Source organism: Oncorhynchus kisutch, linkage group LG3, assembly GCF_002021735.2.
Source record: "Oncorhynchus kisutch isolate 150728-3 linkage group LG3, Okis_V2, whole genome shotgun sequence".
NCBI classification, from domain to species: domain Eukaryota; kingdom Metazoa; phylum Chordata; class Actinopteri; order Salmoniformes; family Salmonidae; genus Oncorhynchus; species Oncorhynchus kisutch.
Window position 1 is genome coordinate 63,467,723 of NC_034176.2, and position 19,263 is coordinate 63,486,985.

The 19,263-nt window shown below is 43.6% G+C and overlaps 1 protein-coding gene across 1 annotated transcript in view; it reads left to right on the forward strand.

Moving 5' to 3' along the window:
* The window catches only part of LOC109874509 (potassium/sodium hyperpolarization-activated cyclic nucleotide-gated channel 4-like), a 101,942-nt gene that overhangs the window by 30,716 nt on the left and 51,963 nt on the right, over window positions 1–19,263 (forward strand). Inside the window, exon 2 of the mRNA XM_031815710.1 lies at window positions 6,616–7,039. Coding sequence (XP_031671570.1) covers window positions 6,616–7,039 — 424 coding nt within the window. The remainder of the gene's footprint in view (window positions 1–6,615; window positions 7,040–19,263) is intronic.

Sequence of the window (19,263 nt, forward strand, 5' to 3'; positions counted from 1 at the left end):
ACAGGGAAAAGCTATCAATCCACAAGTCAGTGCTTTCAGACAGACATAGAGATAGGGATTTTGTGCCTTTGCGATGTTCGTCCACCACCCTGCCCTGCGCTGCCCTGCCCTGCCCTGCCCTGCGCTCGCTGCCCTGCCCTGCCCTGCGCTCGCTGCCCTGCCCTGCGCTCACTGCCCTGTCCTGCGCTCACTGCCCTGCCCTGCACTCGCTGCCCTGCCCTGACCTGCCCTGCGCTCGCTGCCCTGCCCTGCGCTCGCTGCCCTGCCCTGCGCTCGCTGCCCTGCCCTGCGCTCGCTGCTCAGTCTATCTATATTTATAGAACAATGTTCCTCTATGTCAGGATCCCAATGCATAATGAAGCACAGTAAATGGATCCCTGCTATGTTTAGGTGGGCTGACCTCCATTAGAAGGCAATAGCAAGCGTGAACAAGAGAAATAGCACGCACACACAAACACACACACACACACAAACACACACACACACAGAGAGACACAACTCATACACATTTACACAGAACCAAATGTGTGTTCTTGATTCTTGAATAGAAATACCAATACATACATTATATGACCAAAAGTATGTGGATACCTGCTCGTCAAACATCTCATTCCAAAATCCTGAGCATTAATATGGAGTTGGTCTCCCCTTTGCTGCTATAACAGCCTCCATTCTTCTGGGAAGGCTGTCCACTGGATGTTGGAATATTGTTGCGGGGACTTGCTTCCATTCAACCACAAGAGCATTAGTGAGGTCGGGCACTGATGTTGGGTAATGAGGCCTGGCTTACAGTCGGTATTCCAATTCATCCCAAAGGTGTTCGATGGGGTTGAGGTCAGGGCTCTGTGCAGGCCAGTCAATTTCTTCAACACTGATCTTGAAAAAATAACATTTCTGTATGGACCTCGCTTTGTGCATGGGGGCATTGTCATGCTGAAACAGGAAAGGGCCTTACCCAAACTGTTGCCAAAAAGTTACATTTCCCTTCACTGGATGTAAGGGGCCTAGCCAGAACCATGAAAAACAGCCCTAGACCATTATTCCACCTCCACCAAACTTTACAGTTGGCACTATGCATTCGGGCAGACTGCCAGATGGTGGAGCGTGATTCATCACTTCAGAGAACGCATTTCCACTGCTCCAGAGTCCAATGGCGCAGAGCTTTACACCACTCCAGCTGATGCTTGGCTTTGCACATGGTGATCTTAGGCTTGTGTGGGGCTGTTCAGCCATGGAAACCCATTTCATGAAGCCCCAGACAAACAGTTCTTGTGCTGACTTTGCTTTCAGAGGCAGTTTGGTACTCGGTAGTGTGTGTTGCAACCGTGGACAGAGGATTTTTATGCGTTACACGCTTCAGCACTCGGCGGTCTTGTTCTGTGAGTTTGTGTGGCCTAACACTTTGCAGCTGAGTCGTTGTTGCTCCTTAGCATTTGCATTTCACAAAAACAGTGCTTACATGTGACCGGGCAGCTCTGGCAGGGCAGTCATTTGACGAACTGGCTTTTTGGAAAGGTGGCATCCTATGACGGTGTGTCAGGTTCTCCCTAGGAGAGGTGGGTGTGGAGTCAGGCGCAGGAGAGAGCGAATTTGCAAGAGGGGTGTTTAATTACAAGTCCATCAAGAACAGGCACAAGACCACAACAGTAGCCACTAAACAACAGGAACGCAGTCCAGAAAAAACACCTGTTCAACAGAACAAACCAAACGCAACCCAAACAAAATGACAGCTACACAAACAATCCCGCACAAAACCTAGAGGGTAGGGCGAGATTAAATACCCCATTAATTAACCTAAACTAGACACAGGTGAACAACAAGACAGACAAAACCAAATGAAAAAGAAAAGGGATCGGTGGCAGCTAGTAGACCGGCGCCCGAAAAGGGAGAGGAGCGCCGCCCGAAAAGGGAGAGGATCCACCTTCGGTGGAAATCGTGACGCGGGGCCACGTTGAAAGTCACAGAGCTCTTCAGTAAGGCCATTCTACTGACAATGTTTGTCTATGGAGATTGCATGGCGGTGTGCTCGATTTTATACACCTGTCAGCAATGGTGTGGCTGAAATATTTGCAAGGGGTGTTCGCATACTTTTGTATATACAGTTGAAGTCGGACGTTTACATACACCTTAGCCAAATACAAATTTTTCACAATTCCTGACATTTAATCCAAGTAAAGATTCCCTGTTTTAGGTCAGTTAGGATCAGCACTTTATTTTAAGAATGTGAAATGTCAGAATAATAGTAGAGAGTGATTTTATTTCAGGTTTTATTTCTTTCATCACATTCCCAGTTGGTCAGAAGTTTACATACACTCAATTAGTATTGGGTAACATTGCCTTTAAATTGTTGAACTTGGGTCAAACGTTTCGGGTAGCCTTCCACAAGCTTCCCACAATAAGTTGGGTGAATTTCGGCCCATTTTGGTGTAACTGAGTCAGGTTTGTCGGGCTCCTTGCTCGCACACACTTTTTCAGTTCTGCCCACAAATTTTCTATAGGATTGAGGTCAGGGCTTTGTGAAGGCCACTCCAATACCTTGACTTTGTTGTCCTTAAGCCATTTTGACACAACTTTGGAAGCATGCTTAGGGTCATTGTCCATTTGGAAGACCGATTTGTGACCAAGCTTTAACTTCCTGACTGATGTCTTGAGATGTTGCTTCAATATATCCACATAATTCTCATTTCTCATGATGCCATTTATTTTGTGAAGTTCACCAGTCTCTCCTGCAGCAAAGCACCCCCACAACATGATGCTGTCACCCCCGTGCTTCACGGTTGGGATGGTGTTCTTTGGCTTGCTAGCCTCCCCCTTTTTCCTCCAAACATAACGATGGTCATTATGGCAAACCTTTCTATTTTTGTTTCATCAGACCAGAGGACATTTCTCCAAAAGGTACGATCTTTGTCCCCATGCGCAGATGCAAACCGTAGTCTGGCTTTTTTTATGGCGGTTTTGGAGCAGTAGCTTCTTCCTTGCTGAGAGGTCTTTCAGGTTATGTCGATATAGGACTCATTTTACTGTGGATATAGATACTTTTGTACCTGTTTCCTCCAGCATCTTCACAAGGTAATTTGCTGTTGTTCTGGGATTGATTTGCACTTTTCGCACCAAAGCACGTTCATCTCTAGGAGACCCATCGCCTTCCTGAGCGGTATGACAGCTGCGTGGTCCCATGGTGTTTATACTTGCATACTATTGTTTGTACAGATGAATGTGGTACCTTCAGGCATTTGAACATTTCTCCCAAGGATGAACCAGACTTGTGGAGGTCTACAAATTTTTTCTGAAGTCTTGGCTGATTTATTTAGATTTTCCCATGATGTCAAGCAAAGAGGCACTGAGTGTGAAGGTAGGCCTTGAAATACATCCACAGGTACACCTCCAATTTACTCAAATGATGTCAATTAGCCTATCAGATGCTTCTAAGCCATGAAATCATTTTATGGAATGTTCCTAGCTGTTTAAAGGCACAGTCAACTTAGTGTATGTAAACTTCTGACCCACTGGAGTTGTGAATAAGTGAATGAATCTGTCTGTAAACAATATGTGTTGTAAAGCCCGCTCTGGTCTTGGCACTTGTACTCCAGTCAACAGTTCCTTGCCAACATGATGAGATTATTATGGACAAGAGCAAGATCATTTAGTTGTCAAGTGGCAGCCAGGCATCGATCATCATATCACCAGAATCATCAGACCATCAATATTTCTTGGAAAGGAGCATCAAGATCATTGTGTACTTTCACCAACCTGTGAAGTTCGTCATAATTTATTTCATCTGTAGTCTAATAAACTGCATGGTTTCCAAGTCGTAGTGGAAGAACCACACAACATTTCATCACGTGCCTTCAAGTTTACTTTGATATGATGGTTGTTATATAAATATATGGTTATAACTCTACCGATGGTTTTTCCACAAAAAATGATTACGTTATATAGCAAATGTGCCCACTTTGGTCTTGGGATGGTCACAGGTCACAGATACAGTGCAGGTATAGGCTACTTTATGATGAGATTATTATGGACAAAGAGCCAGATTATTTTTATTTGTCAAAATGGCAGCCAAGCATTGATCATCATGTCACCAGAATAAGACCCTCAATATTTATTGGAATGGAGCATCAAGCTCATCACCGTGTACTTTCACCATCCGGTGAAGTTCATCATAACTTATTTAATCTGTAGTTTAATAAACTGCATGCTTCCAGAGTCGTAGTGGGAGGACCACACAACATTTCATGACCAGAGGCTTGGGAAGGCTGTTGATCACAAATACCCCATTTCATCATCCAAAGGAACAGGTTCACACAGGTGTGCCCCCTCTCTTGGCCCCAGACCCTCTCAGGGGATCCTGACAGTAGCTTGCATACCCACCCAACCCCCCCATCCCTCTCTCTGAGACCCTTAAGCATGTGGAGGAGCCCTCCTTCCCTGCCTCTCCACAGCCTCCCCCGGTCTCTTCTCAGCCTCCTCGCTTATCTCTCTGTCCAAACAGACAAGACAGTCTGCCAGCTGGGCCTTTTCTACTTCCTGATGTCTCTGTTTGTTTCTTCACGACAGTCAAGTCCTCTGAGGTCACCATGAAACTGGCAGAAAAGTGGCGAGGACAATGAGCAGGTGTTGGTATGAAAACAAATGGATATATTAGCACATAGTGATTGCAGCAGCATTAAGGGCTATTGGTGCACCTCCAGCCTGTTAGCAAGCTGTTTTGTGTTCATGATGTCAACTCATATACTTCTTCCTGACATGGGGAATACGAGGGAATGGGAAGAAAATCGAAGAGCAAATGTCATTACCCGTGTACATGTTATTTCCTTTGAAGTTGTGTCTTGTCCTCTTGGGCTTTAAATCTTAACATGAGCAAACACAGTGGCGGAAACGTCTTTCTAAATATAACTCTGCTTGACAAGAAACTGAAACCGTGGATACCCTTTTACTTTGAAGAATTCCAATTACTGTCACTGTTTCGTGTGGCAGAGTGTAAGCGAGAGGGGGTTTAGTGTGTGTCAGTGTGTGCGTGCATGCGTGTGTGGGAGACTGTATGTGTGTGTGTGCGCACGCGCGCGCGTGTGTGTGTGTATTTATGTTTTTTGTAAACCATAATCCATGGCACAATGCAGCTCAACTGTCTTAGACAGCTGTGTGTGTAATATCCCTGTAATTAATGTTTATTTCAAAGTAATGTGTCCACAGACAGGCAGCACAGTGATCTCAGAGGCAATTGGAATGTTCATCTCCACTGAGAGGCATCACAGCAAAGCAACCATCAACATTGTGAATAGTATATTTTTCATTTCTTCTGGGTCTCTGCTTTAAATTGGTTTTGCTCTGAGATGGATTTTTATGGGGCCAGTTAAACTTGGGTGGTTAAATCATCCTGCCCTACCCACAAGAACCAGTTCACAATCCAGGACCCACTCCCTCTGTACCATCTATAGAGCACCAAGGATACTGTATATCAACCTTTATACAACACAACCAATCTGGATTCAATTACGAAACGGGCGGAGATTGTAATTTATAACCAAACTGTGCGACTGGGAAGATGGACTAGGTCACGCCACACTTTGTAATCAACATTTAACCCTCGTTGACCTTTTTAAATGTGCGCCCAGCAACCACAAGCAGGAGACAAATAGGTTACGCATCAAGACAGACTGGGAGATGTAGGCTAGGCTGCATGTGTGGGCCACTACTCCTTCACGAGAGCCGCAGTCGGATAACATGTGAACACTTGTGACAGCCATGAGTTACACAGGTTCATATTTGCCATATCGGGGATTTAACAGTTAGTTGAATTACATATTTTATATAAAAAAAATTCTAAAGGCCTTCGAAGACCGGATTTAGTGGCGGGTCTAGACACATGGCCATAGTGTACACGATCCTAAACCACGTTCATTATTGAACATGTTGAGTGTCAGTGGCGGCATTAAGCAGTTCAGTATAGTACAGTCTATGTGATAGTTTAAAACTAACCGCTCATCCTAGATAGCTGCTGTAGCTTACAGTATGTACATTTAATGTGATCAGTGGTAGCGGTACTTCTCAGGGAGAGGCAGCTGTTGATCTTCTTTTCTCCTAAATCCTCCAGCCCCAATTCCTGTCTCTCCCACGTGCTGCTGGAGTTGACTATACTGCTACTGATAGTGGGGATCCCGATCAACATCCCTATGTGGTTCCTCATGTTCTCTCCCAGGTTTTAAGCCGTCTGTTGTTCCTCCTGTTCTCTCTCAGGTTCTTAGCTCTCTGTGGTTCCTCATGTTCTCTCTCAGGTTCTTAGCTCTCTGTGGTTCCTCATGTTCTCTCTCAGGTTCTTAGCTCTCTGTGGTTCCTCATGGTCTCTCTCAGGTTCTTAGCTCTCTGTGGTTCCTCATGTTCTCTCTCAGGTTCTTAGCTCTCTGTGGTTTCTCATGTTCTCTCTCAGGTTCTTAGCTCTCTGTGGTTCCTCATGGTTTCTCCCATGTTCTTAGCTCTCTGTGGTTCCTCATGTTCTCTCTCAGCTTCTTAGCTCTATGTGGTTCCCCCTGTTCTCTCCCAGGTTTTAAGCTATCTGTGGTTCTTCATGTTCTCTCCCAGGCTCTAAGCTCCCTGTGGTTCCTCCTGTTCCAGGTTCTACTGGGACCTGACCATGCTGCTGCTGATGGTGGGGAACCTGATCGTCATCCCGGTGGGCATCACCTTCTTCAAAGACGAACACACGCCCCCCTGGATCATCTTCAACGTGATCTCAGACACCTTCTTCCTCATGGACCTGGTGCTCAACTTCCGCACCGGCATCGTCAAGGAGGACAACACCGAGATCATCCTGGACCCACAACAGATCAAGATCAAGTACCTGAGGAGCTGGTTCGTGGTGGACTTCATCTCCTCTATACCTGTGGACTACATCTTCCTCATCGTGGAGACACGCATCGACTCAGACTTCTACAAGACGGCCCGGGCGCTGAGGATCGTCCGCTTCACCAAGATCCTCAGCCTGCTCAGACTGCTCAGGCTGTCCAGGCTCATCAGATACATCCACCAGTGGGAGGAGGTAGGGTACTGTAGGAGGGTGTGTTCTTACATCAAATCAAATCAAATTGTATTGGTCACATACACATGTTTAGCAGATGTTATTGCGGGTGTAGCGAAATGCTTGTGTTTCTAGCTCCGACAGTGCAGTGATATCTAACAATTTCACAACATATACCCAATACACACAAATCTAAGTAAAGGAATGGAATTAAGAATATATAAGTATATTGACGAGCAATGTCAGAGCGGTATAGACTAAGATACTGTAGAATAGAATAGAATACAGTATATACATATGAGATGAGTAATGCAAAATATGTAAACATTATTAAAGTGACTAGGGTTCCATTTATTGAAGTGGCCAGTGATTTCAAGTCTATGTATAGGGCAGCAGCCTCTAATATGCTAGTGATGACTATTTAACAGTCTGATAGCCTTGAGATAGAAGCTGTTTTTCAGTCTCTCGGTCCCAGCTTTGATGCACCTGTACTGACCTCGCCTTCTGGATGATAGCGGGGTGAACAGGCAGTGGCTCAGATGGTTGTTGTCCTTGATGATCTTTTTGGCCTTACTGTGACATCGGGTGCTGTAGGTGTCCTGGATGCGTTGGGCAGACCGCACCACCCTCTGGAAGGCCCTGCGGTTGCGGACAGTACAGTTTCCGTAACAGGCGGTGATACAGCCCGACAGGATGCTCTCAATTGTGCATCTGTAAAAGTTTGTGAGGGTTTTAGGTACATACGTGCGTGTGAGAGAGGCAAGATTATTATAATCCATAGTATATCTACCAAACACAGAATACCTACACATGAACACAGACCATCTTTACTACAGTCGACTGTCCTCTATAGAGTATAGCTCCTCGGAGAGAGATAACGTTGTTTACTGAGATCCATAATGTATTACCTTTCCCCTGGGGTTGGGCTAGAGGAAGCTACTCTAGCTAGCTATGTCTGATTAGATCCACTAGTGAGGCAAGGTGAAGAGGCTTTTTGCTTTACCTCATCCACCAGTGAGATGATGAAGAGAGAAACGTTGATTACGGTTCTGTGCAGAAGCAGTCTATCTACCAGTCTGACGAAGGGAGTTTAGAGAGAGCGAAAGAGAGAGAGAGAGAGAGAGAGAGAGCCTCTGCTGCTGCTGAAATACAGGGATGATTATAATTGCCGTAATAATTAGAAATGTTCCCGTCCCTCCCTGGGTGTATCCTTGAGCACTGTCCCAGAAGTAAGAGGTGCAAAGTGAAGCAGCAGAGCCCAGCAGGAGATGCATTCAGTCAGTCTGTCAGTCAGTCAGTAAGGAGATAGACACTCCTCCACCACCAAGAAAAAGAAAGCAGGGCACACACAGACCCAGGCACCGCCACAGGGAATTTACATACCAGCCAACAGATGGGGCTCCCTGCCCAACCTCTGTCCTTCTAGCGCCAGCATCTACAATAGTTGTGTGTTTGTCTAAACTGCACATTTGAAAAAAAAGGTGCTATCTAGAACCTAAAATAATTATTCGGCTGCCCCCATAGGATAACCCTTTTTGGTTCTAAGTAGAACATGGGGTTCCATGTAGAACCCTATCAGGAAAGGTTTCTACATGGAACCTAATAGGGTTCTGCCTGGAACCCAAAAGGGTTCTTCAAAGGGTTCTCCTATGGGGACAGCCAAATAATCATTTTAGGTTCTAGATAGCATCTAGTGTGGAGTATTGTTTATTTTTATTTTAATATTGCAGAGAGATTGTGGCTTCTATCAATGTAATTGTCTACATAATTTCCAATCCGCAATAATTATTTTTGTAAATATATTATTTGAATTATATATATATTTTCCTTTATTATTTTCCCTTAACCCTACCACCCCTCCCCTAATTGGGGTAAACTAATGGACAACAACACTTAGGCTTCTACTTCCAGCTTATACATACTACAGTATATACATTTTACTGACACAGTATATTTTACAATAGTTATCTTTTGTTTGTTTTTAGTCTCATCCTTCATTGTTTGTAACATTGTAATGTTTGTCAGGACAGGTTCCTTCGCTTTCTTTCTTCTACAGTACCACTTAGACAGAATGATTGTGTCCATCCCTATAATGTATTTTGATCACGACTCTATTCAGCTCTCAAAACCAACTGAGGCTCTCTCTTTCACAGTTGTTGTAAAATGCCTTCAAATCCCTGCTGGGTGTGTTCACCTGAGATTTTTACTTTGCATGAACAATGGGGGGAGTTTGAATAGCTGGTTGATTGCCAAACAGACCACAACACTTAACCACACCATACTCAGGGAATCTTAAAAGGGGCCTTTCAACCACATCGACAGAGGGTTTGAGGCAGCATACCACTCAGGTTGTCAAGTATACATCAAAGAGGCAGCATTGCTAGTAAATGAATCTCATCACCATCAAACCCATTTGTCTTTATGTCTTCCTGTTAACTGGGAACCGGGGCTGATATGAGGGGCTAGCCAATCACAGAAGCAGATTCTATACAGTATGCGTGTGTGTGTGCGCGAGGTGTGCTGATCGGCGCTGGGTAAGGCCAGCTCTGCCTCGTTGCTGAAACACTACAGTGGTAACCTCCCAGAAATGTCATCTGTCATCTCCGAATAACTTGTCGACCACATCTCACCACCTGAATGACTTTTTAAATTTTTCGCATGGCGACTACATTTCAAATTAAATATTTTTTTCCCTTGTTTTTCAATCAACCAACAAAACACAGTCCACATTCACAGATGTGACAGACTTTAAAAAATGAATAAATAATAATAACTAAAAATAACTAAATAAATAAAATGATATATATATATATATATATATATATATATATATATACACATATCATACATATATATACACACACATATACATATATACAGTGGGGCAAAAAAGTATTTAGTCAGCCACCAATTGTGCAAGTTCTCCCACTTAAAAAGATGAGAGAGGTCTGTAATTTTCATCATAGGTACACTTCAACTATGACAGACAAAATGAGAGAGAAAAATCCAGAAAATCACATTGTAGGATTTTTAATGAATTTATTTGCAAATTATGGTGGAAAATAAGTATTTGGTCACCTACAAACAAGCAAGATTTCTGACTCTCACACACCTGTAACTTCTTCTTTAAGAGGCTCCTCTGTCCTCCACTCGTTACCTGTATTAATGGCACCTGTTTGAACTTGTTATAAGTATAAAAGACACCTGTCCACAACCTCAAACAGTCACACTCCAAACTCCACTATGGCCAAGACCAAAGAGCTGTCAAAGGACACCAGAAACAAAATTGTAGACCTGCACCAGGCTGGGAAGACTGAAGTAGACTGCAGTAGGTAAGCAGCTTGGTTTGAAGAAATCAACTGTGGGAGCAATTATTAGGAAATGGAAGACATACAAGACCACTGATAATCTCCCTCGATCTGGGGCTCCACGCAAGATCTCACCCCGTGGGGTCAAAATGATCACAAGAACGGTGAGCAAAAATCCCAGAACCACACGGGGGGACCTAGTGAATGACCTGCAGAGAGCTGGGACCAAAGTAACAAAGCCTACCATCAGCAAGGGCATTGAAGATGAAACGTGGCTGGGTCTTTCAGCATGACAATGATCCCAAACACACCGCCCGGGCAACGAAGGAGTGGCTTCGTAAGAAGCATTTCAAGGTCCTGGATTGGCCTAGCCAGCCTCCAGATCTCAACCCCATAGAAAATCTTTGGAGGGAGTTGAAAGTCCGTGTTGCTCAGCAACAGCCCCAAAACATCACTGCTCTAGAGGAGATCTGCATGGAGGAATGGGCCAAAATACCAGCAACAGTGTGTGAAAACCTTGTGAAGACTTACAGAAAACGTTTGACCTCTGTCATTGCCAACAAAGGGTATATAACAAAGTATTGAGATAAACTTTTGTTATTGACCAAATACTTATTTTCCACCATAATTTGCAAATACATTCATTAAAAATCCTACAATGTGATTTTCTGGATTTTTTTTCAAATTTTGTCTGTCATAGTTGAAGTGTACCTATGATGAAAATTACAGGCCTCTCTCATCTTTTTAAGTGGGAGAACTTGCACAATTGGTGGCTGACTAAATACTTTTTTGCCCCACTGTATATACACATACACATATATATATACATATACATACACACATATATATACACACAAAGAATAATTATTTAAAATATATATATATATATATATAAAACTTGCAGCAGCACTATCAAGGTTCTTATTAGCTATTTCCAGCCTTAGCTGAGACGCAAGCAAATAATTCATTTTTAGATTTTACAGCACCTTACACAACATCCCTAATCCCTAAATTCCCTAATCACCCCATTCACTCTATCCAATTTGAAATACAGTTGAGTAGTGGAGACCAGAGTCTATCAAACTTGGGCTGTCTCTTGTGGAGGTCATAAGTGAGCTTTTCAAGAGGGAGAAAGTCAACAATCTGGTCAATTCACATTTTAAATGTAGGAGAGGTATTAGATGCCCACAATAGAAGAATACATTTCTTAGCAACGTATGTAATAGTCATAAGCAAAGTTTTCTGTCAGGATCAAGAACAAAGTCCTGCTGGGCATTAAGAAGATAGATACACGGGGTCATATCAAACTGCACATCTAGTATTTTCTGTGCAGCAGTATGTATAGATTGCCAGAGGCAATCTCTCTACAGCTCCAAAATGCATGCATATAGGTTCCACTTTCAGAGGTACATCTTTTACAGTTAGGAGAAATGTCTGTTTTCATTCTATGGAGTCTCAAAGGAGTGTAATACAATTTATACAAAAATGTGTAATTAGATTCTTTAATTTTTACATTAGTAGAGGAGCAGTATACCCTGTCGCAAACCTCCGCCCATAACTCATCACTGATAGTCAGACCAGGGTCCTTTCCCCAGATTATTTTCAAAGGAGTAAAGGAGGAGCCTCCTTTCTCAGAAAGGAGTCTATAGATATAAGATATTTTGCCATTAATGGATTGTACTGTGAAAAGAAGGGTTTCAACTTCATTCAACTGAGTTCTAAACCTCCTCTTGGAAGTAAATGAGGAAATTACATGTCTAATTTGAAGATATATATTTTTTTAATGGGATCTTGGCACATTGAATTCACTGCAGAGCTCTTGAAATTATTTCAGCGTAGTGGTTTTCTGATGAAATAATAGGTCTGAAAAGGTCCTGATTCCTAGAGTATGCCAAATATTAAAGTTGGCATCCCTCAGGGCTTTTGGCAAGTCAGGGTTGCCTACTATTGGCGAGTGAGAACATATTTGGGAGTAAATGTCCAGGTATTTCTTACAGTCCCTCCACGCTAGTAGGGTGCTGTAAATCACAAAGGTTTTGGCCATGTTGCCCACTTCACTAAAGTTATTAATGAATATAATTCAGCTTAGGGGCAATGAACCACAGGATTGGGCTTCTATCTGAATCCACGTTGACTCTTGTCTGTTTGTGATCCATGTTAGCATGTTGCGGACTTGGGCAGACCAGTAGTACAATTGAAGGGAGGGAAGGGCAAGACCATCCTTAGATTCAGGTTTCGATAGAGTGGAGAACTTGATCCTAGGTTGATCCTGGGACATGAACTTGATCCTGGGAGATAGCATGGGAGCATCTGAAATAAATAGTTCAGTCTATTGAGGATGTTCATGCAGATGACATTAATTCTTCCTACTAAGCTAATTGTGAGGGAGCTCCAGGTTTGGAGATCGTTCTTGATTCGATCCAGGAGTGGAAGAACATTTTCCTTGAAAAGGCTATTCAGATCTGGTGTTATGAAGAGCCCAAGGTATTGAAACCCTTGTGTCTTCCATTGGAATGGACATAGTGTCTTCATAGAGCTGGTGAGTGTAATATTGAGAGGGCAGACAGTGGATTTGTTCAAATTTATCTTATAACCTGAAAACTTGCCATACTGAGCAATTGTGTCTAAAATGGGAGGGAGGGATTTCTTGGGGTTGGATATGTAGAGCAAGATATCATCCGCGAAAGCGAAATCTTGTGCTGCAGGCCGCCTGCAGAAACACCCATAATAGTCGGATTGCTCCTTATCAACTCTGCCAGAGGCTCCGCCCCCAACAAGTAGAGCAGGGGGGACAGCGAGCACCCTTGTCCTGTGCCCCGTCCCAAAGGGAATCTGTCAAAGTTCGGTCCGTTAGTAGTCACCATGGCATTTGGATGAGATTATAGTGATTTTATCCATTTAATAAGGTTTGGGCCCTCCATCTTGTCGAACGCCTTCTCAGCATCCAGTGAAGCCAGCACGACAGGGGTCTTCTGTGCGTTTACTTGATCAATAATATCAAAAAGACGGCGAATGTTATCAGAAGAGAATCTGTTTCTAACGAACCCAGTTCTGTCCGCTTTTGTTATTTTGGGAAGAAGAGTGTTTAGTCTTCTGGCGAGCAATTTGGTAATTATTTTGTAGTCAAAATCCAACAAGCTTATGGGCTGGAAGGACGAGCAGGGTAGAGTGTCCTTGTCTTTTTTGAGCAACACTGTAATGCGAGCTGTGTGCATTGAGTCTGGGAGAACTCAGTTTTTGCAAAAATCCTCCAGCATTGGCATGAAAATAGGGCTGAGCTGGGGACAAAAAGCTTTGTAGAACTCTCTGGGGAATCCATCTGGGCCTGGGGACTTATTAGGGGGCATGGAGGTAATTGCCTCCAGGATCTCCTCAGGAGTGAAGGCGGAGTTGAGATCTTCTTGGTCGGTGGTCTGATAGTTTAGGTAGCGATATTCCCTCTAGGAAGGAGTGGAGTTCTGCCTCCGAGTGTTTTCTCTTAGAGGTATATAGTTTGCAGTAAAAATCATGAAAAGTTCCATTTATATTTTTTGGGTCATATGTGACCTCGTCCTCTGCTGTTCAGATAGCCATGATTGTAAGCTCTGACTGCTCTTTTTTTATTGGTAAGCAAGCAATCTACTGGGCCTATTGCTATACTCATGGTATTTCTGTTTAGTAAAGAAAACATTTTTTTTTTATCTCCCGAGTATAGTCCAAATTCAGTTTGGCTTTGGCTGCTTTAAGTTGACTCCAGGAGGTGCTGTCTGGGGATTGTTTATGTACTTTTTCACAGCATTCCAGCTCCCTCTCAAGATCTAGCCTGTGTGCTTCCATAGCTTTTTTCTTAGAGGAAGCATATGCAATTAGATGACCTCTTAGTGTGGCTTTAGCAGCATCCCACATTGTGGCCGGAGAAACAGGAGAATCTTTATTGTCTTGTGTGTAGTTGTCTATCCATGTATTTACCAATGTATGGAACGCTTTGTTTGATAACATGGAGGTGTTGAATTTCCAACTCTTTGACCTCGGGATGTTTTTGCAGAGGTCAAAGCGTAGGTGGACAAAGGCGTGATCTGAAAGTGCTATGGGTCCGATTGTACACGTGGCTGAATTTATGAAACTCTTTGGGATACAAATGTAATCTATACGGGAGTAGGTGTTATGGACATTAGAGTAGTATGTGTAGTCCATAGATGAGCTATTAGTCTCTCTCCAGATATCTATCAGTCCCATCTCTTTAGTAAGAGTTCAACATCTTTGCAGATCTAGGATTTGTGGTGGGGACTTGAGATGATTTGTCTAGGGTTGGTTTAAGGGTACAATTAAAATCTCCGGCCACCACGCCAAAGGAAACACAATGCTCATTGAACAGGGTTATAATTTTTTACATGAAAGATGGAGTATCTGTGTTGGGGGCGTATATGTTTAAGATAGTAATTGGTTGTCCATACAGTGACCTAGTTATCAAAATAAATCTCCCCTCCGGATCAGATATATTTTTGTCAATTATGAATGTGTAACGATCTTCTTCATCTGATGAGGAGTATGATAGATCGGACCAAAACGCAGCGTGGTAAGTGTCCATTTTAATTAAATATAACTGATATATATAATATATATAATATAACCAAAGTGAAACAATGAAAATCGAAACAGTTCTGTATGGTGAAACACAGACACAGAAAACAACTACCCACAAACCATAGTGGGAAAACAGGCTGCCTAAGTATGGTTCTCAATCAGAGACAATGATTTACAGCTGCCTCTGATTGGGAACCATACCAGGCCAAACACATAGAAATAGAAAACATAGAACACAAAACATAGAATGCCCACCCCAACTCACACCCTGACCAAACTAAAATAGAGACATAAAAAAGGAACTAAGGTCAGGACGTGACAGAATGGAACATTCTTATGGATAAGTATGGCTGTACCTCTACTGTTTGATTTGAAAGATGAGAAATACACCTGTCACACCCAAGCTCTGCGGAGCTCGGCATCACAGGGGTGTGTCTATTGTAATAGCGCGATGTCTGCTTTTTCCTTTTTTAGAGCACATAGTATCTTTTTCTGTTTTATTGCATGACCGAGACCATGGCAGTTCCATGTCAATAGATTTAAGGTAGTAGTCATCGAACAGTAATCAAACTTTAGTGCAAGTCATCACTGGGTAAAGGTGGATAATAGTTACAGCTGTGTTCACATAAAATAAAAATAAATGGTGTACATAAAATAGCAATCTCTGAACACCCCACCCGAGTTCCCAAACAACTCGACATATCCCGTTGGATCTATTACCCCCCCGCTCAGTCTCAATTCTGTGATCCCAAAAAAAACAAAAAAAACGGGAACAGTTAGCAACTCACGTCTCCCCCTCCCCACCAAAGAAATGCCTCATCCTCTCCGCCCCGCATTGAGTGAATGACAACATAGCCCCCGTCCAGACCACATTAAAAGAGGGAGAAAATAAAATCAATAGCCCAGCCTACATATTGCCTCTTCGTGTCACGCCCTGGCCATAGAGAGGCTTTTATTCTCTATTTTGGTTAGGCCAGGGTGTGACTAGGGTGGGCATTCTAGTTTCTTTATTTCTATGTTTTGGCCGGGTATGGTTCTCAATCAGGGACAGCTGTCTATCGTTGTCGCTGATTGGGAATCATACTTAGGCAGCCTGTTTTGCCACCTTAGTTGTGGGTAGTTGTCTTCGTTTGTGCATGTATAGCCTTACGGAGCTTCACGTCGTGTTTGTTGTATTATTGTTTTGTTGGCGACATTTGCAAATAAAGAAAAATGTACGTTCACCACGCTGCACCTTGGTCCATTCCATATGACGACACTTCGGGAGTTTTGAAGTGTCGCAGGGCTCCTTGGTGAAGAATCCTGAGCTCGTTTGGGTATTTGAATCGCCTAAAGATGCCTCGGTCAATGGAGTATTTCTTCACCTCGTCAAACTCTCTTTCGGCGTATTCCAGCTGACAGGTCCTGGTGTAAAGTGAGTTTGGCGTTTCCCACTCTGATGGTGTTGATTTTCACCGCCTGTAGGACTCGTTCCTTCTCGGTGAATCTCAGGAAACGTAGGGTGATTGGGCACGGTGGTTGTCTGGCTGCTGGTGGAGGCCTCAGTGCTCGGAGACCTCTCTCAAGTTCTATGGGCCTGTTGGTGGACAGGTGGAGCCACTCGGGAAGTTTGTCTTGCAGGTAGCGGATCAGTGGCATTTTATAGAACCCAATTTAATAGAACACAATTATTCCTTCGCTCCCTGTTTTCCAGGTCCTCTGTTTTTCTCTTCCAGATTTTCTTTTTAGCATATGCTATTGTTTCCATGGCATCTGTCAATAAGTTTTCCATGGATAGGATTCGCCCCTCTGCCTCGTCCTGGCGCCCCGCGTTTATGGTTATCTTGTTGTTGATGTTAGGCAAAGCATTTTCCAGGATTGTCACCTTGCCCCCTATCACACTGAGCTGAGAGTTAATGGCATCTAATTTAATGTTGAGTTCTGTACGTTGGGATCTCAACTCAGAAAGGATGTCTTCGACAGAGTGCGAGGTTGGCATTCGTTGGGCCTCGGGGGGGAGCGGGTCCTCTTGCTCCTGGCTAATGGCGCTAGCTTTTTCTGAAGCTAGCTGCTTCTTGGAGTGTTTTTCCGTCACTAATGCTCGAGTCCGGGTAAAAAATGTCACCTGTAATGTCGCCTTGTGTAGCCGCCATGACTTTTTGACTAAAGCTAAAGGAGATTAAACTTCAAGGGGAGGCAAGATTCGGAATTGGAAACTACTTGTGCGGAGCTCTTAGTTCATGCGACCATCTCGTTCAAGGGTCACATGACCCCCCCTACATCACATTTTTAAAACTGCGTCACCATTTGAGCTTTACGAATATATTTTTAAATTGCTGGAATTCATAGCTGAACTATTCATATCTATTGGTAGCTGAAGAGCAATCCACAGCGCCATAGAAAATACAGTACTTCCTGTTTAACTTGCAAGGTCTTTGATGTTGTTGACTCCGTTGCTTCCCCCAGCACAGCAACATTGCTCGTTGCTCTGTCATAGTTGGTCCTGGAGACGTCTGATGCCCTCTGACCTGCTGAGTGAAGGAAGGCTTTATGTTCTCACCTGTCATACTGAAAGGAAGATAAATGCCTCCACAAGACAGCACCCAGTAGCACTGTCAAAGTCAACAGAATAGCTCAGCCCCTAGTCTCCTCTAATCACAGATGATATTCTAACATCCAGGCCCACACACACCCTGACATTAAGGGTTAAATGAACCCCCTGGCTGTGGAGATGTCAGGTGCTTTATTTTCTGTGTGTACGTGTACCTGTGTGCTTACATGACTTGTGTTTTGGGGCAGATTCTCAAGTCTTGATTGGTGCCCCGTAGTCAACTCTGACCCTTTGTTGCATGGCACAAAGGACTTCCCATCCTATCAAATCAGCATCTCAAGTTTTAAACAGCTATCTGTTAAACCACATAACATTAACTAACCAATAATAAACGCTTATTGAATAAAAACATTGACCAAAGATTCCATTCCAAGACGTAATAGCTTCCAAGACGTAGGGCTTAGTAAACTACAGTGTTTTACAGCTTACAACAGGCGGTGGTTGTGGTGGTTCAAATCAAATCAAATTTATTTGTCACATACACATGGTTAGCAGATGTTAATGCGAGTGTAGTGAAATGCTTGTGCTTCTAGTTCCGACAATGCAGTAATAACCAATGAGTAATCTAACCTAACAATTCCACAACTACTACATTATACACACAAGTGTAAAGGGATAAAGAATATGTACATAAAGATATATGAATGAGGGATGGTACAGAACGGCATAGGCAAGATGCAGTAGATGGTATAGAGTACAGTATATACATATGAGATGAGTGATGTAGGGTATATAAACATGAAGTGGCATAGTTTAAAGTGGCTAGTGATACATGTATTACATAAAGATGTCAAGATGCAGTAGATGATATAGAGTACAGTAAATACATATACATATGAGATGAGTAATGTAGGGTATGTAAACATTATATTAAGTGGCATTGTTTAAAGTGGCTAGTGATACATTTTTACATCAATTTCCATCAATTTCCATTATTAAAGTGGCTGGAGTTGGGGTCAGTATGTTGGCAGCAGCCACTCAATGTTAGTGGTGGCTGTTTAACAGTCTGATGGCCTTGAGATAGAAGCTGTTTTTCAGTCTCTCGGTCCCTGCTTTGATGCACCTGTACTGACCTCTCCTTCTGGATGATAGCGGGGTGAACAGGCAGTGGCTCGGGTGGTTGTTGTCCTTTATGATCTTTATGGCCTTCCTGTGACATCGGGTGGTGTAGGTGTCTTGCAGGGCAGAGAGGGGTGCTCCCTCTGCTGTTTCCTGAAGTCCACAATCATCTCCTTTGTTTTGTTGACGTTGAGTGTGAGATTATTTTCCTGGCCCTCACCTCCTCCCTGTAGGCCGTCTCGTCATTGTTGGTAATCAAGCCTACCACTGTAGTGTCGTCCGCAAACTTGATGATTGACTTAGAGGCGTGCATGTCCACGCAGTCGTGGGTGAACAGGGAGTACAGGAGAGGGCTCAGAACACACCCTAGTGGGGCCCCAGTGTTGAGGATCAGCGGGGTGGAGATGTTGTTACCTACCCTCACCACCTGGGGGCGGCCCGTCAGGATGTCCAGTACCCAGTTGCACAGGGCAGGGTCGAGACCCAGGGTCTCGAGCTGGATGATGAGCTTGGAGGGTACTATTGTGTTCAATGCTGTAGTCGATGAACTGTGCAGTGTGGTTGCGATTGCGTCGTCTGTGTACCTATTGGGGCGGTAAGCAAATTGGAGTGGGTCTAGGGTGTCAGGTAGGGTGGAGTTGATATGGTCCTTGACTAGTCTCTCAAAGCACTTCATGATGACGGAAGTGAGTGCTCAGTTACCTTAGCTTTTTTGGGAACAGGAA